The sequence below is a fragment of the Condylura cristata genome, unplaced genomic scaffold, assembly GCF_000260355.1.
Source record: "Condylura cristata isolate star-nosed mole 26May11 unplaced genomic scaffold, ConCri1.0 scaffold00031, whole genome shotgun sequence".
NCBI classification, from domain to species: domain Eukaryota; kingdom Metazoa; phylum Chordata; class Mammalia; order Eulipotyphla; family Talpidae; genus Condylura; species Condylura cristata.
In genome coordinates this window covers 20,836,040-20,862,022 of record NW_004567132.1, presented here as the reverse complement: position 1 = coordinate 20,862,022, position 25,983 = coordinate 20,836,040, and the positions used below count along the sequence as shown (strand labels likewise).

At 37.4% G+C, this 25,983-nt stretch overlaps 1 protein-coding gene across 3 annotated transcripts in view; it reads right to left on the bottom strand.

The window, feature by feature from the left end:
• The window catches only part of CTNNA2 (catenin (cadherin-associated protein), alpha 2), a 1,016,972-nt gene that overhangs the window by 671,055 nt on the left and 319,934 nt on the right, over positions 1-25,983 (bottom strand). For all 3 annotated transcript variants that reach the window (XM_012731478.1, XM_004691582.1, XM_012731477.1), the window contains exon 7: positions 9,022-9,225. In XM_012731478.1, coding sequence (XP_012586932.1) covers positions 9,022-9,225 — 204 coding nt within the window. The remainder of the gene's footprint in view (positions 1-9,021; positions 9,226-25,983) is intronic.

The window sequence follows — 25,983 nt, the reverse complement described above, 5'->3', positions numbered from 1 at the left end:
GACACATCACCCAAAACATGGATGGTGAAGGAAATAACAAACAGCTTGGATACAGCAAATTAAATAGTTTTTGTACAGAAAAAGAGATATTAACCAAAACAAAGGGACACCTCACTGACTGGGAGAAAATTTTTGCAAACACACTAATGATAAAGGACTGATCACAAAGATCCACAAGAGCTGGCAAAATAAAGTAAAAAAAAAAAAAAAAAGTCAAAAATGGGCAGAAGAGCTAAAAAAGACTTCTCCAAGAGGAAATGCAAATGGCCAAAAGGTATATGAAAAGCTGTTCAACATCACTCATAATATGGGAAACACAAATCAAAACCACAATAAAATAACATCTCACACCAGTGTGAATGGCACATATTAAAAAAAAAAAAAACTAGCAACAATAAATGTTGGTGAGAATGTGGAGAAAAAGGAACTCTCCTACACTGCTGGTGGAAATGCAAACTGGTCTAAACCATTGTGGAAAGCTGTTTGGAGGTTCTTCAAACTGCAAAAAAATGGAGCTTCTGTAGGTTTCAGCTGTTTTACTACTAGGAATCGATCCAACGGGCACTAAAACATTAATTTAAAAGGTCACCTGCACCCCTATGCTTACTGCAGCATTACATTAGGTAAGACTTGGAAACAACCCAAATACCCAAAAATACATGACTAGATAGAAGATGCGGTACATATATACAGTGGAATATTACTCAGCAATCCAAAGATAGACTCATGCCATTCACAGCAACATGAATGGAGCTGGAAGGGATCATGCTCAGTGAAGTAAGCCAGAAAGAGAAGGAAACAATATTAGATGGCTTCACTCTTAGAAGGAATGCAGAGATCCAAATAAGGTGTCAGGGAGAAATAAAAAAAAAAAAAGCAATGATAATTAAGTATCAAAATCAATAGGCATCTATAAACCAGAGACATTCTGCAGGGAGGGAGAGGGGAGTAGGATCAAAAGAAGTGGGAGTGAGAAGAGCATAAGGGACTATGGTAATGGTACACGGGTGAATGGGTGATGGGAATTTCATGGGGACATTGAGATGAGAAAGCACACATTGTACAAAAATGAAAAATGTAAAAATATATAAAATAAAATAATATGTGGAATAAAAAAATTTACAATATGCATGCCAGAGAACTAAATAAAAAATAAATATTATTAAAAAAATAAATATTTAAAAAAAACAAGTAGGGACTTGTTTTCCTATTTAGCCTTCTGGTTCCAGGATGGCCAGACTTTGTCATATTTCCCCAAGGCCTTTACAGATCAGCTCATTTTGTAAGGGCTATTGTTTACGTACTTCCTGGCCTTGGCAGCAGTGGTGCTAACAGTCGTCCTCCAGGCAAGGCCACACAGTCCCACACAGCTCTCAGTCCCACACAGATCTGGCAGCTCAGGCAGACACTAGTCAAGGAGTCCTAGCCCTCGTCCAGACCTGCTCAACAACCTTGCCCTGTAGCTACACTCCTCTCCAGTGAATTATATTTATGCCTTTTATTGAAGGTTAATAAAACTGAACTAGGAAATACAAATATTGGTGAGAACAAGCACACAAACAGGTCTTTCTGTTGACACTGAGCTTTCTAGTTGCCACTGCCTTGTTTCATCTCCAAATATTCCCATATGGTAAATTCTGTAAATATTTCACAACTGAAAAAGTTACAACTCAGTGAGTCTCTCAACCTTGTCGAAAGTTGCCTCATATATAAGTACAAAACTGGGATTGAACCTGGGTGAAGAGGGCTACAAAGCCTATAAATGCTGCTATCATGTCCACTGCAGAGAGCAAGGGAGGGTCTTATGGAGGCAAGACCTTGCTGCTCAGGGCGATTGTCTGAGGCTACATTGAGAATTGGGTCATGCGGAGGTAAAGCAAACAGATCTCGTTAGCCTCAGCTGTTCTGGAAATCTGTGAAAAAATCCCTTAATTGCATGGCGTGTGTTAATGAAAAGTAATAGGAATGAGTATGACAGGCAACAATTTTTCAAGGACCAGTGCACCCCACCAATCTAGTCACCCTCACCCTGGGTCCTTTACGGGTCCAGAGACCTCCATGTGTCCACAGGGGCTGAGTGGCCCTCCGAGCCTATTCTCCACATCTAAGTGGACACCGCGTCTAGATCGCCCTAATGCCAACCATCTGCCAGTCTGAATCTTCACTGGCAACACTCCTTCCCAACACTCCTGTGCTCTGTGGGAAACTTGTTTGTGGCACAGTACCTTTCATAGTCTTGGCCCCAGTACTCCCCCAGAAAATATGTCCTGCCAGCATGACTGAACATTTCCCAGGGCTTGTGCCTTGATGTGTCCCAGATGTCCTGCCACTACAGTCCCTTGGCTTATGGAGATTCCATTATGGCAAACTCAGCTAAAGGTCATTAGAAAATCACTATAATAAATAAAAAGCAGGGTAAGGAAAAATTAAATTTTCCATGACCCTGTGGCTAGGCCTGTGGAAACTTTATGAGTTACAGTGGAAACTGCCTGAAATGCAGGCGAATGGGATTGAAAATGCCACCATTCAAGGCCAAACATCTAATGCAGTAGACAAGGGACTTCCTGTCCTAACCATATGTCTTTGGAACAATCTAGTCAAAGAACAGTTTGAGATCCGAGAAAGGGTTGGTAACCAATCACACATTTTCAATGTCTAAGCAAGAAATAGTAACTAGAAGGGAATTTAAAAACTTCCTTTTTATGGAAAAAAGGTTTGACATGAGAAACATAATTGGACAGATGAATTTTGAAAAACAAAATTATAGTGATGAGGGCAGTGAACACATTAGATGTAGGAGAGTAGAACAGTGGAAAAAGACACTTGCAAATAAGGAAAAAGCAAGAAAGCCTTCTTAAGACAGGCGCCAGATTAAGATTCTTTTCTTTGAATGAAGCTACCAGTACCAGTAAGAAAAATCTGTTTCTCACCAAAAGGGAGGGACGTGATGAGGAGGCCTGGGCAGTCTTAGGTCATAGAGAGCCTGTGGCAGTTTTACACATGACTTCCTATCCTATTTGAAGTCAAACTGTATAGCTAAGGAACTTAAAACTAACTAAATGACTATGGTTTTCACCTCCTTTTCTATATAATAAAGGAATTGCAAAAAAAGAGAGAGAGAGAGAGAAAGAGAGAGTCTAGAAACCAATATCCAAAGTCATTTTTCTGATGACACTTGCTCCAAAAGTTTTCAATGCCTTCTGGGACTCTAGGTCAAATGCAACCATTAAACTTGTCCACTAGTTTACTAGTTTTTCTGGGTACCTCTTGTCAGGACTACATATAGCCAACTCAGAGAAGTCCTGATACATGAAAATCACATTTACACAAGTGTTATATTAAATACAGAAAACACACACATACACTTTTTAAATAGAATCTCAGAGGCATTTAAAATTTCTTTATGTATGAAATTCCAGTGAGCCAAACTTTCAGGGACCCCTTTAAAGCATTTAAACTAAAAATCTGTGTCCTCATTGATTTCTCACTTTCTTCTAAATCATGCTTTGGATCAAAATCAGTATACTATACTGCCAGAATGAAAGTTTTTCTACTTAATCTTCTTCAAACAATCTTCTCTAAAAATACTCTCAAAATGAATTGTGTCTGAGTTAATTATTGCATATTGACATAATAAACTGCTATGTAGCCAATAGATATAAAGTTAGAGGATGTTTATTGAAATGGTAACAGTCAAAACTTAAGAAAATAGACTATAAAACACCATTTACAATGAGTCCAGTCCATTTTTAAAAATCAAGACATAATGTGTATGAATATAAATACGGCAGTCATATAAGTTTAAAAACAGTGGAAAATATACACAAAATTATGAACAATGATTATTTGAGTTGAAGAATAAGTTTTACTGTCTTCTGTGTTTTATCTTTTATAAGCATCATGTATGTATTTTGTACTATTCAAACAAAACATCAGTTTAAAAGTCCACAATTTTCAGAGCTGCCATGTCTCTAAATATCATTTCCACATTCCCCATGCACTGTGCTGGGCTGGGTTTTAGCATCACACGGGTACCAGAGTTGAATATCCAAGTCATTTTAGACTTCAACTGTTCAAAAACATGATTCATCAGTAACCCGATTGCCATTAAACTCCACCCTAGAGCACAGGCAATGACAATGAACTTTCAGGCACTTGTAATATGTACATATTTTCCCACAACAATTTGCTGTCATGTGCTTTGAAAAGTTTACAAATGGTTAATTTTATGGATTCCCTTAGATGCTTTAAGGGGTTTGAAAAGTGGGATTCAAATATTTTGTAAGACTACATTATTTTAGTTACTTGTAGAAATACAATTTAAAAAAATCTGCTACAATTAACAATGCAAGTTGTTACCTTAAGCCACCTATTTCTCTCCCGTCACTGTGCACACAGTTAAAAATCTAACTATGTGACTAAGAAAATTGTAGTTCTGTGTTAGTCTTTTGAAAAGCAATCTAGAGCAACACAGGGTACCTATGGGAATAAAAGAGGGGAACAAGATTAAAACGGGGGAGTGGGAAGAGCATATGGGACCAATGCGACTATGGTGATGGAACATGGTTGAAGTGGTGGTGGGAAGTCCATGGGGATTACAGCTGAGATGAATGAAAAATAATGTAAAACACACATATTAAACAAAAAAAATACATGCCAGGACATTATATGACACCACAATGCACAATGTCCAGGTAGTCCTCATCACAAATTGTCACCAAGGTCCAGAAGCGAATTTTACAGAAAGAAGAAATGACTTACATACCCACTTATTTTTCTGCATTTAGTTGTAGTTCTTTGGAGAAGCATTCTATTTTTTAGGCTTTTATATTTAGAAGAATGTGAACCATACTTGGATTTTTTTGGTGATACAAGCTTGAATCAAAAATTTTCCACTTAATTCTCCTTTCAAATGCAATCAATCTAGCTGAATACCCAGGCATTGTGAAGTGAGCTGTTTACAAATTGATATTATATCTGCCTAAGTCAGGATTTTCTGTACAAGAAAACCACATGTAGGTATCAACTTAAGACGTACTAGTGAGGCAGATAAAATTACAACTGTCATTCACACTGCTCAATGCCCATAAAACAGATGCACACTTCTCACTGGTTATTTCATATATAAATTTTAAGTAAACCAAAATCAGAATTCAAGTGCTTTGCTTCTGCTGCCACCACTTGTTCCAAACCACTATCCTCTCATGAATTACTCCAGGACTTCCTTATCTGCCCTCCAATTTTTATACCTTTGTACCTCCTGGGGCCTGTTGTCAACACCTAAGGTGTAGCATTTTGTGCCCAATACTCTTAAATGGCTTCCCCATTTCACTATAGTAAAAGTCAGATTCCTCATATTGGTGCACAAAACCTTGCCCACTCTGACATCTGTCAATGTACAGACCCCATCTCCTACTACTATCCCTCACTTGCAGGCAATGGCCATGTAATAAATCTTCCTGTGTTTTCTTAAGCAGCCCGGCACCAATCATACCAAGCTGATCTTGCTGGTACAGAGCCCCTTGCAACCTCACCTCTGAAGGTCTTTGCACAAATGTCACTTTCTCAATGAACACTTCCCTGGTCCCTCTTTCTTACAGCCGCATACCATGTTCCCAGTTTTATATTTCCACATTTCTCTTCACCAGCTGAAATAATTCTTGCTCAAATTATTATTTTATTGTATGTTTCCAAGTAGAATGTAAGCCCTTTGAAAGGAGAGAATTTTGTCTATTTTGTTCCCATATGTATTCCAGAGACTCTAGAACAGTGTCAGGTACAATACAGATTTTCTGTATGAATACTATATTCCAAATTTGCATACACCATAACATGTTTGTCAATAAGATACTATGTTTAGTTCCAATCATGGGTCATTTTAGATTCATTTTTCTGAAATAATACTTTTACCAACATAGACAAAAAATAAATAAATAAACATAACAGTGTAGCTTCCAGTGAGAAGTTACTGTCTTCATTATGATTTCGAAGAACTGTTTAGAGAACACAGTAATGTTCTAACAGCCACACTAATGGCCCTAATCCAAAGATTCATCATGTACCCTCTTGAAGAAGAGTCCCTCTCTGACCATTAGTCTCCACATATATACAATAATGATGTTCTTTTTAAGGCGATTATTTGTTAGGAATCATCTCCCTTTGCTTTGCATTATAAACTTGATAAAACAAATTAAGGTCATCCAGGGCTTTTCTGAAAACAATCCGGACAGTTTCTAACCATTGCTATGTTCCATGATCATAACTACTGCCACATGGGTCTGCTAAATTAGCCTTTTTTTCTCCTATCACAGTTACTCTCAAGGCCATTATTTTGGTTACATCTTCAAAAAACACCTACCAATTTTTCCATTTCATTATCATTCTGTGTAAATAATATGTGACACACACTGATATTCTACTAAGCACTGTGAACACATATGGCGACACCATGGCCCAGGCCCAAGCCCAGGCCCCACACAGATGACTTTTTCCTAATCCTTCAGTGTGCTGCTGTTTTTCCCCATCTCCATTTCTCTCCACTGCACACCATGAGACCTATGCATGGTTTTAGAGCACCACTGTCTACATGTGAGCAATATAAGTTGAATCTTTATCAGGAACTGATTATAAGATTTTTAGAATCCAGTATGTTGTACCATTTTATGAATACTTCACTCCTAACTTCATGACATAATCTAGTTAATGCCTACTCTAGTAAGATGAAAGTATGCAGAATGGTAATTTGATAATGCCTTTATCCACACAGCTTACAAAATATAAAAACCATAACTGCTTAGGCCCATTTGATGGTTGCTGTTAACTAACACACTTTTCAATCAAGGCATAGATGTACATGTGACTGTTATACTAATATGGGCTATATCAAAATAAATGAAAATTGAACACTGTAGTTATCAGAAAGCAGTATAGTGGACACCATCTAGTAGATGCCAGTGTACACAAGCCAGGAATCACAGAACTGGCCTAAGTTTTATCAATTTTTATGTTGAAACCACCAAAGAAGTGTGCAGTCTAAGGCAGACTTAGAGTTTATATATATAAACATCATAGGAAGTGCTTTATTTCAGCCTGTGTCTTTTTTATGGATCAAAGTGAATATCATCTGCACATGCTGAAATTTAAGCACTATACCCATCTATGTACTACCTGTAACTATGCCAAAATAGAAAGTAAGTTTTCAGTAATAAAAAAAAAAAATCCTGCATCACAAGGTTGCAAACAGAAAAACAAGAACCTAGAGCAAATAAAATACAAAATCATATCAGCTATATCAATTATTCTTTACACTGCAAGAATAAAACTACTACTAGATAGGATTAGATACCAAACTGAAAATTACATGTCACATTTGTTATCACCCTTCTTTAATCACATTCTGTGATGTACTGACAGAAACTTTTTTTGTGACTTATTTATATATAACCTTAAGCATCGGTGTGACCTCTGTAGCTTCAACTTCCTTCTTTGGTTATAATTCTTTACTGATAAACTATCATCATGCCTTATAATGAACCAAGTTCCACAAGCAATTAGTCTGTTGCTAATCTGCTAGAAGCAACAACCTCAGATTTCATAAGCATTCTTTTTTTAGATCTTTATTCAAAATATTCATCCAGTGAAGACAACTTCTATCAACATACTAGCTGAACACTATGACACACCCATAGGTCCAAAAATCACAGAAACTGTTGACCACCGAGTCCTAGAGGGACGTCCTCAAAAGCATCTGGAAACTGCGTGCATGGGGCATCCGCACCTTAATCTCTGTGTGCTGAGAATGGAAAAGACTTCCCAAGTCAAAGAAGCTAAAGGTGTAGGGAAAGAAACATATTTGATTTTTAATCTGCAAGGTATATTTGTTTTGTGTTCTCCATCGGTTCTCTGGAGAGTCCGGCAGGAGCAACACTGTTTGTGCTAACGCCAACTCAGCTGGCCCTGTTGAGGGATGCAAGGCCACTAGGGATGGGAATGGTAAAGAGGACCTTGCAGAAGGGAGGGCTGACGATTATGGTTATCATTATTACTCTGATTATTATCACTTTGTCTCAGCAATGCCAGACATTCTCACAGCAGGGATTTCAGAAGTTGTGAGATTTCCAGTGGCTCCACCCACCACTCCTTAAGGCAGCCCTTTAACAATCCTGTCCAGTCATTACTTTACCTACATCTTCCACTTTATGCCTACATTTTCTCATATCCAGGAGTCCAGGAAAGAAATAACTTCATATTTTTCATGGGTATAAGCACTAGCATTAACATCACCTCAGTGGAGTCAAAGTAACAAATCAATACAAATATAATTCAGTCCTTTCAAAGTGAGGGATATAGATTTCATCTCCTTCTTTAGTTTTCAGGTATACAAGAACTGTCACTTTTTATAACTGTGAGAGAGTACAGCCATTATCTGTGCTATGATACATCTAAAGACACTAATACTAATTTGAAGACTTGGAGATTCATTCTCATAAGAATTTTTAATTGTACAATGAATCAATATGTTCCAAGATTTATTGCAGTTAGAATGTTTTCATCACTACCAACTCTGTATAAACATTTTAAAACCTATTACAGTTATTAATGCTTCCAAGGGATGAGATTCACATCTATTGCTATCCTTGGCTTTGAAAGGACTCTGTAACAGAAGACTCTAGCACATTCTCAGTTATTTCCATCAATCATCTACTTTGTCCAACTGAAATATTTCCTAAATCAGAAACCAGCCATTAAGACAACCGATAAATCAGTCAAGTAAAAAGCCAAAGTTGAACTAACAAGATTTTATCCTCCAATAATCTCTTCTTGCAAACCAAAACTGCATCCTGAGATAAGATGAGGATGCAGATTCTCCCAAAGCAGTGCTCTGGCTTCACCAAACTCACATTTTTGAGTTGGGGAAGGGGGTACAGCTGCCCACTTTCCTTGCTGGGCATGCTTTCCTAAATGTAACAAAATCGCAAACCAGAATCCACCAAGACACAAGCACTAAAATCCATGACTTACGTTATTCATGTACTCGCTAAGCAGGTCCTGCAGCGCCTGGCGAACAGCGTTGCACTCAGCCACGATCCTCTCCCGCCTGTCATCGCGGGTGCAGGAAGAGTCAGCCATGAGCGCCGCGCCGCTGATGATGCTCTCCAACCGCTCTTCCAAGGATGGCCGGAACCTGGCCTCGCTGAATGTCATAGGGTCCAGTATAATCTTATTCTGAAAGTAGTACAATAAGAAAAAATAATTAGTAAAGAGATGACGGCCTTTTTAAAATATCTTGTTTTCTAAGCCAGAAATATCTGAGGCCAGAACAACACGCTGTGAAGTAGAAGCTGGTTAAGTAGATAAATCCTTAAGTGACCTTGACAAAGTATCAACTTGCTGCAAGAATGTTTGCCCTAAATCTAATCTTTGGGGAGAAAACTATTCTACATGTTGGAAGAATGTGTTCTTGGCAAAGACTATCTCAGCCGAACAGTTGTCAAATGAGATTGTGACACTAGCTTGACATTAAAAAAACCACCACCACCTGTGGCCTTCAAAGAAAGCACATTTGCATGCGGCACATTGGGGGATGATGAAATTCAGAGCCCCAAGATAAAGATGATATATATGTAAGGGTACACTGCAGGTAACAAGTATACCAAGCACATGCTCATGACAAGGGGGACTATCCCTCAGCAGTTGCCTTTGAAACATGGGCAACTAGACCCAATGCCATTTCCGGACAGGTCACCTTCCACAAGACAGAGGTAGCTTCTAGATCAAAACTAGTGTTTACAGTGTGTGTGGGGGGGGGGGGCACGGGGAGGGTGAGGGGGGATCCACAGTGTTGTGTCATGTGCTTGTGTGCAAGTAATTTTGATTTGCTACAAGTATCCTAACTATCACCTTACAGGGCCTCAGCTTTGGGAGTGGCACAGGAACAAAGAAAGAAAACTCAAAGTCCAAGAAGAGAGAGAGATCTAGAGGGGCTCACACCTCAGGATCAGAGTGCAGTTCCAAGAGCTGTCTCACATTTATTGGGGATCAGGTTAAGGGAAAGTGGGCAAGGACAGAGAGGAATGTATGTGGCTGGAGTGTGATTTGGTGGAGATGTAGGTTGGGGTTGCATAAATGTCTGGCCCAAGCTGTGGGGAATGAGTAGGGGCTGTTGCTGGGGGGGAGGGGGAGAGGGCCTCCATTGTTAAACATCCTATCTCTAGTTTCTGTTTACACACTAACTTTCTGTCAAGGTGATCTAGTTGGTTATGCTAATGTGGTCATTATGTCTGCCTGCCTGCTGTCTTCAGCAGGTTCTGGCTTCCTGGCTGCCTCCTATTACTCATACCAAGACTTTTGTCTTGGTGAGAGGCCCTCTGCCAGATTCTACCTTTTCGCTTCACAAGCATGAACTCTGGGGCCAAGACAAAACCCCAAAAACAAGGGGGGGCTGGTAAATCTGCAGCTGATAAAGGCACTCAAATATTCTGAACAAGCCTACATAAGGGGAAATAGAAATGCTCCCTCAAAGGAAGCTGCTAAGGAGAATTTAAGATTAGTTTTCCCCAGCTCATTGAGAAGCCTGTAAGCATGTAAGTGGAGATACCCAGAGATGGAGAAAAATGCACATTCACAATCCAGTAGACATGTCAGTCTGTATGAGGACCTGGTGGTTGTCAAAGGAGTTTGATCACAAGGGAGTGAATGGAATACTGGTGAAGTAAACAGAGTAAGAATTAAAGACCAAAGACAAGCCAGTTAATATTAATTTCCAAGGGAGCATGCACAGGGGGAGAATAAAAAGTGAATATAGAAAACAGTGTCAAAGCCAGAGGCGCAGAACCTGGAGAATATTATTCCCAGCAAGTGAAGGTTATAGAGAGACTGATGACATATGTGATAAATGGCAGGAAATAGAGAAGCAAAGCTGAATTTTCCCATTGCCCAGTTTCCATTGCTGACCCCTCTTCTGCTCAAAATAAAGATCATTTCGATAAGGTTAGCTGCAGTGGAATAACCTGCTGCAGGAAATGCCACGCTCATCTTCCCTTCTCTGCGCTCGTGCGGAGGCCTGAGACCAGCGCCGGCGTTGGAGCACATGGCTGTCCAGCTCAAGGCTCCTGTGTGGAAATGCCACTCGTTGCTGTCTCACTTGACAGTCATCATTCCATAAACATTTGTCACATTGGAAATACAGAAAATGCACAAAACATACTGTTAGAAAACACACTTCACCATAAACACACATAAGAACAGCAAATGAGAGTAATAGTTATACCATTGCCAATTTGCCATTTGCCAGGTACCTTTCTATGTGCCCATTCAATTACTTAGTGCTCAAAGAGAGGGGAGAACATAAAAGACACTTGTGTGATTCTCCCCCCCCCAAACAGAACATAAAACTGCTTAACATTTACAAAATGTCTGAATATGTGCTTTGGAAAGCTTTGCCCTAATGCTGCAAAGCTTCCTAAAGTATTTGTTGTTGGTTGTGCTCAGAGCATCAGTGTTTCTGATTCCTGTCCAAACACAAACATCTAGAGAAGACAGATTCTTCCATCACAAGGACTACAAAGTCCTAAGAAGTAATAGCAAGCAGGGAGTGAATCAAAAAAAGAGAAAAGTGAAATGCAGACCAGGTCTACACGCCACTAGAATCTTGGAATTACTAAGAAATCACTCACAGATGAAAGCTTTTTCTTCAGTTAGAGGTCAAATGTGTGTGGATGGGCCAGCAGGAGAGATAGCTGCTCTGTTTTATATGGCTTGGCATAAAGGCCACTTCATTTTGTCCTCTAATATCTTAGAAAGAAGATAACTTATTTAGCTCAAAACAACACCCCATAGACTGTCTCCTGGAGCTGTATCTTGGGCGTAACACTCAGGTGTCAAAAAACTGGGCAAGCTTCAGTGAAGTAGAGGGCCTTTCCAGGGTTAATCATTATAGGTGATATCCCCAAAGGAGAGCTGAGCGGAGAGTGCAGTGGAGAGCTTTTGTAGGGTTAGTCATTACAGGTGATATCCTGGAGCAGAGAGTGGGTGTTCCAGCTACACCTCCTCTGGACGAGGGCTGCGTCCACAATGACTCTTTCCAATGGATCCATTAGACTTCACTTCCATTTTCTAGCTCTCTTGGTCTTGCCACTTTTCCATTGACGCATTTATGGATTTATATGTGTGTATATGTAGCTATATAAAAGTATATCAATTTTATCAAGATCTACAAGGCTCTAGCTTGCTGATACATCTCCCAATGCCTGACACTTAGTAGGTGCTCATAAACCACTGTTTTGTCGATCAAAGTATGTAAATTTGTTTGCATGTTTGTGTGTGCACATGTGCATATGTGTGTGTATCTCCATGTAACCTGCATTAACTATTAATAGTCTAATTGACTCCTAGTCAAATGGAGATTATTTTTATTGATAGATTGACTTTCAAAGAACTACTTGATGCAAAACTCATATTAACATAAAACTTAATGAAAATGATTTCTTCTGCTCTGAATTTTCAGAAAATCCTTCAGAATCATATGGGCTATAGGATAGTTTATTCATTCTATTTGGAATATAAATGAATATATAGTCCAAAACCATAAGTAAGTGTCAATCTTACAGAACTATACAGAGCAAAATTTGAATTCTTCAATTAAGGGCAACTGTAAAATAGTTTCTCTGCAGAACAGAGGAAAACGTACTACTGTTATTAGAACATTATTTCCTAAATTATTTTCCATGCAACACTGAGCTTAGAGATTTAATGTTTTAATGAAAAAGGGAAGTTTTCCTGGCCAAGTGTGTTTCAGAAATATGACATGGGTCAGGGCAAATGATCACATGAAATGCCTTGAGGAATTTTGCATTAAAGAAGTCATGTTACCGTGGCATTTCTCCAGCTCATTTAAAGTACAGAGAGGACCCCTTTACAATGCATGCATTATCAATGGGAACCTAAGGAACACACTTTGGGAAATATGTCAAGAGAATTAGCAGTGTCAGCCAAACGAGCTTCCTACCTGCCATGGCCTGGAGCTGTCATGAAAGTAAATGCACTGAAACATTGAGCTTGAAAAACTCTGCACAAAAGTTACCCTATTCATCACATTTCTAATGGAATTATTCATTATTTATAGATCACAGGGGAAAAGCTTTTTAAAAAATCTCCATGGAAAAGAAACAATAAATTTGCAATATTCCAATCTATATCTGCGGTGGAGATGTGGACTTTTACATTGATGGATGAGAAGGCCAGTCCAGCAGGAGAAGGCACTGGGGAGAGAAAAGGCATAAAGCAAAGGGCAATGCACAAGTGTCACGTGTGCATGTCAGAGAAGCAGGGGCTCCCTGTGTGGGTTTATCATGAGTGGTGGTTGGGACTGTAAGGAATGGGTAGAGGAGAGTAATGAGGGAGGCGTGTGTGTGTGTGTTTCAGAGAACTGGCTCCATCTCAAACAGACTTTATAAAATGGTAAAATAATAATAAAAAATAGTCACATCAAGGTGGATTCCTAAGGTTAGAGAAAAGACTATGTATACAAATACTAAGGGAACTGGGGAGACTTAATTTCTGAAACTGAATCCTGAGCAAGAAACAAGTATAAAAAGCCAAAGTGAGAGAGAAGTATTTGTTGCTATACCATTGGGGAGTGACTTAAAAAAAAAAATACTCGAACAGTCTCTTTGCCAGCATGCTTCAGGTCATTTCCGATAAGAAAAATACCTAAATACATCTTTTTCTCGTCAGCTCAGCCGGCCCTCAACTCTCTGTGAGGCTGCCCTCTACTGGGCACAATGGTTGCAACATCAGCAGCGTTCAGGATCAAAATTCAGCTCCCTGGGCAGAGGAAATCCTTACAGTGAGTGCGCGCTATGCCAAAGAGCAAGGCAAAGCCTTCCTAACCTTCCCTGTGTGCCAAGGTATGCTGCTCTGGGAGGATTTATGCTTCTTCTAACAGTACTGAGTTGTTTTAGTCCACTGATTATTCACATTATATGTATCTGAGTCTTATTTTTAAAACTCATTTAACATTTTAATCATGAGGATTAATCATTTAATCCTGACTTTCTCATTCCTTTCCATAGTATATTGTCATTTTCCTTCGTTTTAAAATATAAGTCTATATCACCTCATCTTTTAAAGACTTCAATTTCTTTTTATCTTGTCTATTTTCATTCTGCTCATTGCATAATTTCTTTGGAACTTTTTATTTATTTTCTATTAACACCTTCATTTTAAAAAACATTGTTTCCATTCTTACTGTTTATGGAGTAGCACTCAGGAAGCACAACCAGAAAGATAGCAGCCACAATAATTCACCCCCAGCAAAGAAAGGAAAGCAAAGATACTATCCTGGCATCAAGTTCATACTGCAATAGCCTCTTTCGTCTGACATAATTGATCTATTTTTTTCAATGTTGAACCGACAAAATTTTAACTTGAAATAATTCAGAGACCTTACAGTTCAAAACTATTTCCTATAGCAATACATTTACCTGTACTCGTGGCAATACAACTGTCAGAAGAGTGTTGCTTCTAAATAGTACCCATCATTTATTCTCTCTACACAAGATATATATTATCTACATTTTCAGTACAATCATAGAAGTTAGGCTTAATTCAGGCTGTAATACAATAGGAGGCAGCAGAGAAGACTCTGTCAATGTAAAAACTGAATGCGTGGCAATTGGTCCCCACAATGTTGTGTCATTGATACTATTGTCTCCCTCTTATTGAAGAAGAAAATGATGCCAGAGATGTTGTCCATGGTCATTCGACTAGGAAATGAGGACACCAGGTCTGTACACGAATATTTGGACTTAAGTCCATGCTCCTTCCATTGTATAAGACCTCCCACATTAAGTTGAAATAAACTGAGCATATAAGAGCTGTAAAAATTATTTCCAATAAGGCCCTCCCTGGTAGTGCAACAGGTTAGGACTACAAGCTTGCTGCAGCTGATTCAGAGTGAGTTCGATCCCCAGTGCCAGAGGTGACCCACATGGTGCAGCAGACCTCTTCTGTCTCGCCCGCTGCTCCCCTCAGCAGTGTCATTAGTCAACCTGCCTGTTCTGCTCCCCACTCTGTCTCTGGTGAATCCTTTCACTACCCCTCCACCTCTGGCCTATACCCCAGTTCTGTATGCATAAATAAATCTTAAAAAAAATTTCCCCCAAACAACTATGAAATACTCTAAACCAAATATAATGGTATAGGTACCACCTGTCATACATCTGATGCCATCTGGGTCACCTTGCTCTTGGAATAATTGAGACAATGTATAACCATTCATTCAACAAATGTGTGCCAGTTACAGTTGTTGTCTTTCATATGTACAAGGACTATCTAATTGGAATACCAATTAGATAACAAGAACTCAAAAAAAGCCCCAACACACAAAGCAAAACACACAAGAAACACACTTAAATATTAACTGGATGTGGCAAGAAATATTCTGAGAGATAGTTGTCCAGGGTCATAGACAGAACAAAGGGCTCCCCCAAACTGAGATGACCACCGTAGCTGAGTCCATGAACACAATGAAGAAGCCTTTATTTCAAGGACACCATGTTCTAATTGTAAATAGAATAAAAAAATGATGACCAGTTATAATTTGGAAATTATAACAAGGAGGCAATGAAATGACTGTATGATGACAGTTTGCAGAGCTGAGAGGAGGAAGGATATGAACTCTCTCTGGAGGACAATGTATCTCAGCTGGGACTTACTGGTCAGGTGGAGGAAAAAAAAACAATGAAGACAGACTAGGAAGTGAGAACAAGTTGCATGGAGGTTAAAAGACATTAAGGTACACGAAAAGCACTAGAAATGGTTTATATAAAGTTGAAATGTTGAGCCTCCATGAGGGTGCAGATGTTAAAGTCTCAGCACTATGAAGCTATCTACATCCACTGCAGCATGAGTTCCATCCCCAGCCAGGGATGTGATCCACATGGCACAGCAGACCTCTGACCCATCCGCTATTTCCCTCAGCAGTGTATTTCAATACATCTGCCTGTTCTGTTCCCCTATTCCTCTGTTTTGGTGAATACACTCATCCCACCCCTGCACCTCTGCCCGACATTCCAGCTCTTAACAACATAAATACATTTATCTTAAAAGTAAAGTTAAAATGGTTAAGTGTCACATAACCTGCAGGTTGCCATGGAGAGTTCCCAAGCAGCTCTCCAGAAGAGAAAACACTGCAAGGGAGTAGTTCCCCTTGTAGGATTCCTAGCTTTTCCCAGGATGAGGCAACAATGTGTCCACATCTTTACTTCATTTCTTTTACACATTTCACATCACCCTACCCTCCTCGTCAACTCTGTGTAGTTTGCTTTATCTTGGGGGTATATATTGGTAGTTTTTATGATTCACCAATACTACAGTCTTTCCTTCCTCTTTGTTCTAAGTATAAAATGCAAGATTCCTTCTGGTTCTTACTCACTGAAGAAATACAGAGCTATGGGCTTAGAAGTAATGGTACTTCAGCCCAGGTGAAAAACAAAGATGATGAAGCAAGTTTTGAGAAAGCCAAACTTGGGCTTTCTATGAAATCTTAGTTTAGCACTGCATGTTGCTTTGGTATTTTAGAAGTGGTCACAGAAGATAATGAGGGACTAGAGAACTAGTTGGCTAGGGAGCTGGTCTGTATTGGACTCCTCCCTTGGACCCCCCTTTGTCAGGAGTCTCTCTAGCAATAAACCTGAGCTTGCTATAATCTCAGTCCAATGTGTCAGTTATTATTCCTCAGTTGCTGAACCCAAGAACCCACCCGACTGGCAAGAGTAACAGTCCTAGCAGAATCAATGTTTGTTAAAGAATTTCATTTAATTATTGGAAAGATATCTCAAGTTATTCAAAAGTATAGTGTTTCCATGGAACCACTCATAAACCAAATGGTATAAAGCAAAATAGTAATTACTATTAAGCTACCAAAAAAAAAAATGATTTGTCACAGAAACAAAAATATAACCAATTAAGTCATATCAAAAAAATCCCAAAATATAAAATTACACTCACACATATAGTAAAAACAGGAATGATGTGAAAAATACAGTCTGTATAAAAGAAATAGCTTGGTGTTCCTCTCACTGCCAAGGGCCAAGTTACCTTTATAACAGCTGCTACAAAATCAACCCTGAAAAATATTTTTGCTTTTCATCATTTGTTATAAAAAACAAAAATCTTCTTGGGACTTTTCTTGGTTAGCAAAAATAGATACAATGATGAGATATTTAAAAGCTAACTGAAAGTGGTATATAAAATATTTTGAAAAGTGGAGATACAATCTATAAAGAAGTCAGTCTTTAGCAAAACCAAAGGATTTAATTGTTCACTGTAATGTTTTTTTTTTAATTGTAATCTATTTTAAAATATTTGACTAGTAACTCCCTCCCAGTGTCCCATTGAAATGCCTTTTAATGGAGGAAAACAAAGTAAGTTTTGAAACATTGAGAATGAAAAACATCTACTGACAATGAGTTATGATCATACCTCTGGCTCTAAATTTTTTAAATACTTCTTTTAAAAGCTGAAGTTTGAGATAAATGCATAAATCAAGACTATTTTTAAATTAGCTGAAGTGTCTAAATCAAAAGCATGTTATTTGTTCAACTTTAAACTTATTCTCCCTGTAGTGCATCAATAATTTACACAAATACATTTCCATCTTTTTCATTTTGTGCCAAGCTCTCCCAGTGAGAATCTGTATCTTAGCATGAAAAGTTTCTCTGTTGGACTGATTGGGGTAACATTTTAAATGAAAAATACTAAGGATACTGAGTGTGAATCATCTATATTTTTAATAAGTTATGGAAAAACTCTAACCTCCACTAGACTTGCCTTAAATTTTTAACTTGGATAGCAATCTTACTGAATTCTTGCTCTTATTTTAAACTATTTGCCTGAGAAGAACCTCGTGTCATTTATCTACTTAAGATATTATTTGTAATTAAACAGTTTAATTGGAATAAGTGACAAAGACAATGACTTGATAACTACACAACACTTTCTCTTCCAAGGCAGTTAATGTTTTTTTAAAGGGAAACCTAAGCCTACATTAATTTCATTTTAGAAGAGAAAATGGTATTTAGGAAGAGAGTTATTTGAATTAAAAAAAATAAGGGTATCAGCTAATTTCACTCCATACATGGAGGAGAGAAACAAAACGAAGAACTCACAAAGCTACACCTAATTAAAACCCTAGAGATAGGACTACAGAATTGAGGCTACTAAAGTGGAGAGAAAATGAAGAGCCCGATGGTCTAGGGTAAAAGACAACAGGTGCTTTGGGGGTAGGTGTGGTGACCTACATGTGAGGAGGTATGAACCTATCCCCCCAACTTATATACACAGTATATATACTATATATACGAACTGTAATCTCAATTAAAAACAATTGATGAGGAAGTTCAACTTTGAGTGCTTCTATTGGATGACATGATCTAGGGATTATTACTTTTGCTTACACCAGTTCCAACGCCTATACAAGCTGCTGAGTTGCTGTGGGGGATTCCCTGTGCAGTCTCAAAGAAGTTTGACAAGGGTAAGTTTACAACTTGTCACATTAAAATGAATTGAGGAGCAAGCTCTAGCTAATCAGGTCTTCATAATGACTTAATCAAATTTAATCAAATCAAGTCGTTAGAGGGTCAAAGGAAAAAAATCTTTGGTTTTTATTCTTTCATTGAAAAGGAACATCTTATCTCATAATTATCTTTGATCTTTCTACATTGTTGAATATCTTTTTTACATGTATCCATCCAGAAAAAGGAAGCTTGAGAGTCAAACTAGTGTCATTTGCTGAGAATATTGAGGCCAAGGTTCTTAAACATTAAGTGCACTGGTGTAAGTTTATGTCTACTGAGGCTATACTTGCTGAAAATGGCCTCTAGTTGGTGGATTGTGACTGCAAAATTCTTGATATTGAGTAACCTTAAAAAAAAAACTATTTTAATTATCATATAATGTAAGGTATAATAATAAGCATTAACAATGCATGTGTATGAGTATAGAGTGTGTATACATGAAAAGGAGAGTGTTATTGAAAACAGCAATGTCACAGAAATAAAGTTCTTTGAACATTTGAAAGATTTGATTAAACCAAGATCAATAAGTAATGGCTTACAAGCCTAGTTTTATATGGATAATGAGCTAATACATTTTTATATAGCTGTAAAACTATGGGCCTAGCAATAATGCTATGTTTTTGCCTAAAATCCCTTACTTTGTTATATCCTTGAGTAGTTAAAAAAAGGTAATGAGCCTGGGGGAAATAATGAAGTAACATAAGCCAAATAATCTAGCAAATAAATAATTAGTTACTTATCAATCATTGAAACTTTTTTAATTTTAATAATAGAAGAAACAAACTTCTTATACCAGAAATTAGTTACACTGTGTTTGTGGTTTGGAATGTTAAATTATCCATTTAAAACAGAAAGTCAATTTATATTTCTCAGAAGCAATTATGACTTAATTGCTGTTATCAACCTAATAAATTACTAGGTGATTTCCACAAACTGGTTATACACTCAAATTTTCATGTCTGATGAAAGAATAATTGTGTCAATATTCTGCAAATATGAAAAGGAAATTGGTTCATTGGCCACAAGGGAAATGCATACACCTTGAGTGTAAACTCATCTATCTTTTTCTGTCTATTTTTAAGAAGGCAAATTAAGATGGGAAAGAAACAGTTTGTATCTCACAGGAATAATGTACAATGTTAATTGCTTTTCAAGAAACGTAGTGTGGCTTGAAAAATATTCTTTGTGTTTAATGAGAATGTCATGTTCTCTTCTGAACTCTGAATCCTGATGCACATCTGTTGATGATTTAAATTATATAGCTTTTTTTTTTGGTATAAAACTGGAACAAAAAAATCTGACAAGGGTTAACCCATACAGGAAGCTAATAGATGTTCACTGGGTATAAAAGAATGTTCATGAAAGCCTGCAGAGGCTATTGTGGAGAAGCTCATCAGGCATATGGCAACAGTCCAGACAGCTGGAAAAAAAATCATGGATGAAGAAACCAGATAGCCCCTAAAATCAAAACAATTTAAGATGTTCATTTATATAACCACTCAAAAAACATTTACATCTATGAACTAACAGTGCAGAAAGAGGCACAGCCACTGACTCCTGGGTTTCACAGTGGGAGAAACAAACTACAAACCAGATAACATGTTTAATATTAATATGTACCAAGTGTAATAATAGGGCCATAGAAGGAATAGTGTTACCGGGGGAATTAGAGGTTTCAAAAAATAAGCTAACTCAGCAAGAATGAATTAAGTTTAGTTGGTTGGGGAAACAAAGCGAAAGAAATTCATACAGAGGAAAACTGAGGAATAACATGTACAAAAAACAACAATCATATATCTGAAAAATGCTAAATAGCTAATTCCATCAGAACACAAAGTGAAAGGTGAGAAAAAGGAGAATATAGGAAATTGGTCAAAAAAACGAAAATGATTTAAGTTCATGCTAAGAATTTTGAGTATATTCTGAAAATAGAGTCGATAAGAGAACTCAGTCAATAATAACAAAGGGAGCTGAATTCATAGGGTCTCAAGATTAACTGAAGAGGAAAGTGGATTAGATTGTTTTCTATATTGATTGTCTCGAATCAAAGGTAGTTTTATTTCATTTAAATGGAATCTTGAAAAACTGAGAATTTAAATAAATTCAAAGATCCAGACAACAGATTGGTGGTTGCCAGACACTGAGGATAAAAGCTGGCAAAATGGGTGAAGAGAGTCAAAAGTACAAACTTTCAGTTAAAAAAGAAAACAGGGACCCTCCCTGGTGGCGCAGGGGGTTAAAGCATAGCACTAAGAAGCTAAAGCTACTTTCCCATGAGTTCGATCCCCGCCTACCCCGGAGGAGATCCACATGGCACGGAAGACCTCTCCTGACCCACCCGCTGCCCTCCTCAGCAGTGTACTTCGTCCACCTGCCTGTTCTGCTCCCTACTCTGTCTCTAGTGAATCCTCTCACCCTCCGCATTTCTGGCCTGTACCCCAGTTCTGTATGAATAAATAAATCTTTAAAAAAAAAGAAAAAGAAAAACAGTCCTGGGGATACAATGTACAGAATGGGGACTATAATTAGTAATACAATATTGTGTATTTGAAAGTTGCTAAGAATATAGATCTTTGGAGTTTCCATCACACACAAAATAGGTTGATGCCTGTTATGTAGAATTATCATGGTGATCATTTCACAATATACGTAAATGTTGAATCTTCACATTATACCCCTAAAACTGATATCATGTTCTATGTCAGTTATACCTCAACCCCAAAACTAGTTTCTTTAGCTTAAACAAGACCTACAAGAAGATGATTTATCCTTGATAAAGGAAAAAATACTTAAGTTAGTTTGATAACTTTCAGATGCTTAGACATCACCCAAATTAAGGAGTCTTATATGCAGCTGGACACAAGGTGTATACTTAAGAGAAGAGTTTGAGATCAGAAAAATCAATTAGAGCTCCAAAAATGAGGCTCTTATTTATTTATTTATTTTTTAGGGAAAAGCAAATGAAGTAAATTGTGAAATTCCAAAGAAAAGTCATATTTAGATGGCAGGGAAAAGGAGTAGGTCAAGAAAACAGAAATGCAGTCATCAAAGTAGCAGGAAAAAATAAAGCAAAAGAGTTTTTCATGAAAGTTGAGTGGAAAGTAACCATGATAAAAGAATTGGTTTAAGGAAAGTGATGCCTTAGCATGACCAGTGTTACCTGAGAAGTTAACATCCACACATGGCAGCTTTCTGTGACAGATGACTTGATGACACCCGTTTTTCCATAATCAAAGAGAAATGATACAGTGATCATAACCATAACAACTAAAGCATAGATCAAGGTCAAATATGAATTACTCCACTGTGTAGTTATTATTTTCATTATTATTACTGTCAAGATTTTTTCATCTTTATCTTTAATATAAATGCCTTTTATAAAATTATAACCCTTTTATTGAACTGACTCATTTTGCTTCACCAGCTGTCTATCAAATACTGATGCTCATTCCTTCATTCATGCAATGTTTATGAAAAGTAAGTAAGTAAAATAGTGTTAGACACCAGAAATATAATTGCTACTACACAAGATAGGATTAATATACACGCAAAACAAGGACATTGACTGCTTGCTCATGAAAACTCCATATAGAAAGTCATCTACCAAGGACTGCTTAAAAGACAGAAGAAATCCTTGTCTAAATAATTTCTAAGTTTGTAATACTAGAGTGTTTCTCTTGTTCTCTATTCTTTGGGGCTCTTCTATTTATATTGCTATGTGCCTTTTGCCATGGGGACTCCTTACTGTTCCCCCGAGACAAACTCTCTCCAACATCCCACTCAATGCGTGGGTCCAACTTGCCTACCACTTGTCTCCAGTCTGCATGTGGTAGCCTGCAAAGCCTGCTTCACATGGCAATAGGTCTGAGTTGTAGGTTTTAAGTAATAACAATGCGTATGATTTAGCTATAGCTATTTATCTCTCGTGTTCTATACCAGCCTGTCAGCAGTTAACTGATGATCAAATTAGTCTTACAATACTATAGATTACACGGTTGAGTAAAGCTTAATTAAGAAGAGCATGAAGAAGGAAACTTGCTAAGGAATTACAAAGGATCACTCCATTATTCCCCAGGTTCAACCTTGCACATGGCTCTTCAAAGTTCGGATTTCAAAGTAATTATTCCTTACATAGGGTTGTAAACAGTAGTCACTAATGAATAACTACTTTGTAACATCTAGTGATTAATCCCAGATGAAATTTATATATAGCAACTGGTATGTGCAATATTAAGTGAATAGATATAAACATCAAGCATAGTGCATTTATTTAAAATGATGCCAAAGAGCAAAATGCTGAATGAGGATTGATTATTGGCATTAGCAAGAGAAATCTAGGTTTCTCTTGCTAGAAAGCATAAAAGCCACTTATTAATATTTTTAGCATTCCCACACACAACAAATGAACTACTATCATACCAAATAGCACAGAAATTCTCAAATTATATGCTCACATAATTAAAGCAGATATGAGCAATAAATGAAAAGTCAGTGTAAAGTAGTTCCCAGAAAGGAGTTTGGGGTGCCCCTCTTATAGTTCTGGGTGTGGGCAGCCTCTAGAATGACCTCTAGAAAACAAGTACTGAATGCTATTTTCACTTTCCACCTTTGTTCCTAAAAGTTGAAAATCCTTTTTAGATTTCTCTTGGTCCATACAGGCAGGTAAGAAAGTGTAAAAGTGAAGTGGCATAAAGACAACTTTTAAAAATTGATCCAGTTTAACCTCAAAATGGCAAATTAGTTGCCGGCAATGATTTGAGAAACAATTTTTCAAGGTTTGGAGCCAAAAACTGATATCCAGCCATTTACATACCCTTTGTTCCAGAGTAATGAACCACTTATCTATATTTTCAAGTGTGTGACCGTCTGACCACATTATGATTCTTATCTTTAAGAAGACCTAAGATTATAGTCCACTTTCAGTGTTTAACAAATATTAACTCAATTTGAATGTGAACTTTGTTAAAGTGACAAATCTTGAAAATAAATCTTTTAATCTTTAACTAGAGTGGTACATTACATCACTTTCTAAAATAAAATATACCATGGGAATGATTCTTTGCTATGCAAAGGAAAATAGTGAAACATTCATGTCCTACCAACAGCATGGCTATCATTTATGTAATGCTCACATTAGTCACTTAATTTTAAACAATTGTTTTGGTAGACAAATTCCTCCATTCTCACGTTTAACAAATACCCATGTTAGCCTAAAGTTACCCACTGAGGAAAAAATAAACTTTTGGACATGTTCAAGGACCAGGAGAGGTCAACAGACAACCACATGAATGCTCATATAATGGAAACCCACAGTCGTCTTTATGTCCAGGCCTGTAAGTAGAACATTGTCTACTTGTGAGTGGAAACCATGGCAAGAAGCTTAAACTCTCTGCATAGAATGTATACGTATGGACTCTTCTAGTTTCTAGAACAACTTGAGTGCCACTGTAGCAAAAGAAGCTGACAGGAGATAGGAGAGCAAGTGGTCTAATACCAGGCAAGGGAACCACTTGACTGGCCATCATCCAGATGAGACAGGAAAATCTGGAAGAATCAACTCTTTCAAACTATTATGAGCTATTACTCAGATGTGAAAACTTATCAAATGGGAAAATGCACTAGAATCTGCTCATTAAGTATTTTTCATCTATGCCATGGAGATAAGATGTGTATCTATGATTATAATATGACATCATAAAGATTAACAAGTGGGGCTAGGGAAGATGTTTCTGGTGTAAGAGGGACCTCTGTATTTTGTTTTTAATAATTAGAGCTTTTCAAAAATAGAGTAAGGGATTTCCCCAAAGATTATTCTGCAAAAGCAGAAGGTCCACTTGGTAGGGATGCTGGAGTGGGTTTGGATTTTATGGTGATATTAGATGGTCTCAAAATAGCTTTCCTAAATGTGAAGTTTCATGAGACTGAGGAAACAAAAAAAGTAAAAAAAAAAAATCAGTTTTCAAAATGAATAAATTATGTGGATACTCCTTTCTACTTCTCCCTCTCACTGGGGCTAAGCACATAGTGCCCTCTCGTTAAATTGTAATAAGCCTTCTTTTAAACACAGGTCTAATTGAAAGGTTCATTTTTTTTTTTTTTTAACATTTGAATGTTTTGTAAGTCAAAGATTACAAAATGCTTAAAAGAGAGACTTGATTAACATATCATAATCCATCAGGAATCAACTATTATATTTTTTATTTTTATAGTAAAATTGAGAGTATGGAGCCATGGACTCGTGAAGAGTAGGATATTAGCTACTATTTTACCATTCAGATGCAATTGTCTGGAATCAAAACTGTGAGAGATTCTGTTGTATTTCTTGAGTTTCTTTAAATTCATAAGTATTTCAACCAGGTAAAACTTACAAATTTATAGGGTCTCTGGAATTAACTCTCAAATGAATTCAATTTTTTTATATGAATCTAATTCTTAATGGCAAGAGTGGGGGAAAGGTTTGTACATGATATGTGTAAAACAAAATTGACTTTACCAATTTAAAAATAAGTGTGTGTGTGTGTGTGTGTGTGTGTGTGTGTGTGTGTGTGTGTAGGAGGGAAGGGAAGAGAGGAGACAGTACAAGTATTATATTCATCTTGGTAAAGAATAAATGCATGTTCTTTATATTTGCAGCATATCTGTAAACAGAGTTAAGTTTTTTCAAGTAAAAATTTAAAAAATAAATAGTAATAATAAGGACTATTGGGCCCTCCCTGGTGGTGAAGCAAGTTAAAGCACAGCACTACAAAGCTAAAGCCACTTCAGCACAAGTTGGATCCTTGGCCCCAGAGTTGATGCACATGGTGTGGCAGACCTCTCCTGACCTGCCCACTGCTCCCATCAACAGTGTATTTCAATTAATCTGCCTATTCTGCTCCCCAGTCTTGTCTCTGGTGAATCCTCTCACTGCTCCTGCACCTCTGGCCTATACCCCAGTTCTGTATGCATAAATAAATAAGTCTTTAAAAAATATAAGGACTGTCAGTGAAGGTTGAAAATTCTCTGAGAAAAGGAGGGAAAATTGTTCATAGTCAATATAACCTAAAGATAAAACACATACATTTGATCATCTAATACACAGTCAGATTTGCTGTGCCTTTTCACTGTAAATGTGTTCTGTATAGATACTACTGCAGACTAAGTGATTTCCTAGGTGGTCAAATGCTAATGTTAAGTCTACGATACCCCTGAACACATAGTGTTACAAACCAGTGTTACCCCAATAAAAATTTAAAACAAAGAAAACTGAGCAACAAAATATAGAAATTAGCAATATATTTTCACACTGTTTTGTTTTTCCTATTCTTTTGTATTAAATTCTTTAAAGCAAGTGTTATATCTTGCTAATTTGATAAGAGCTATCACTTGGATAGAAAATGCTATTGAAAAATAACTTCTGAGCCCT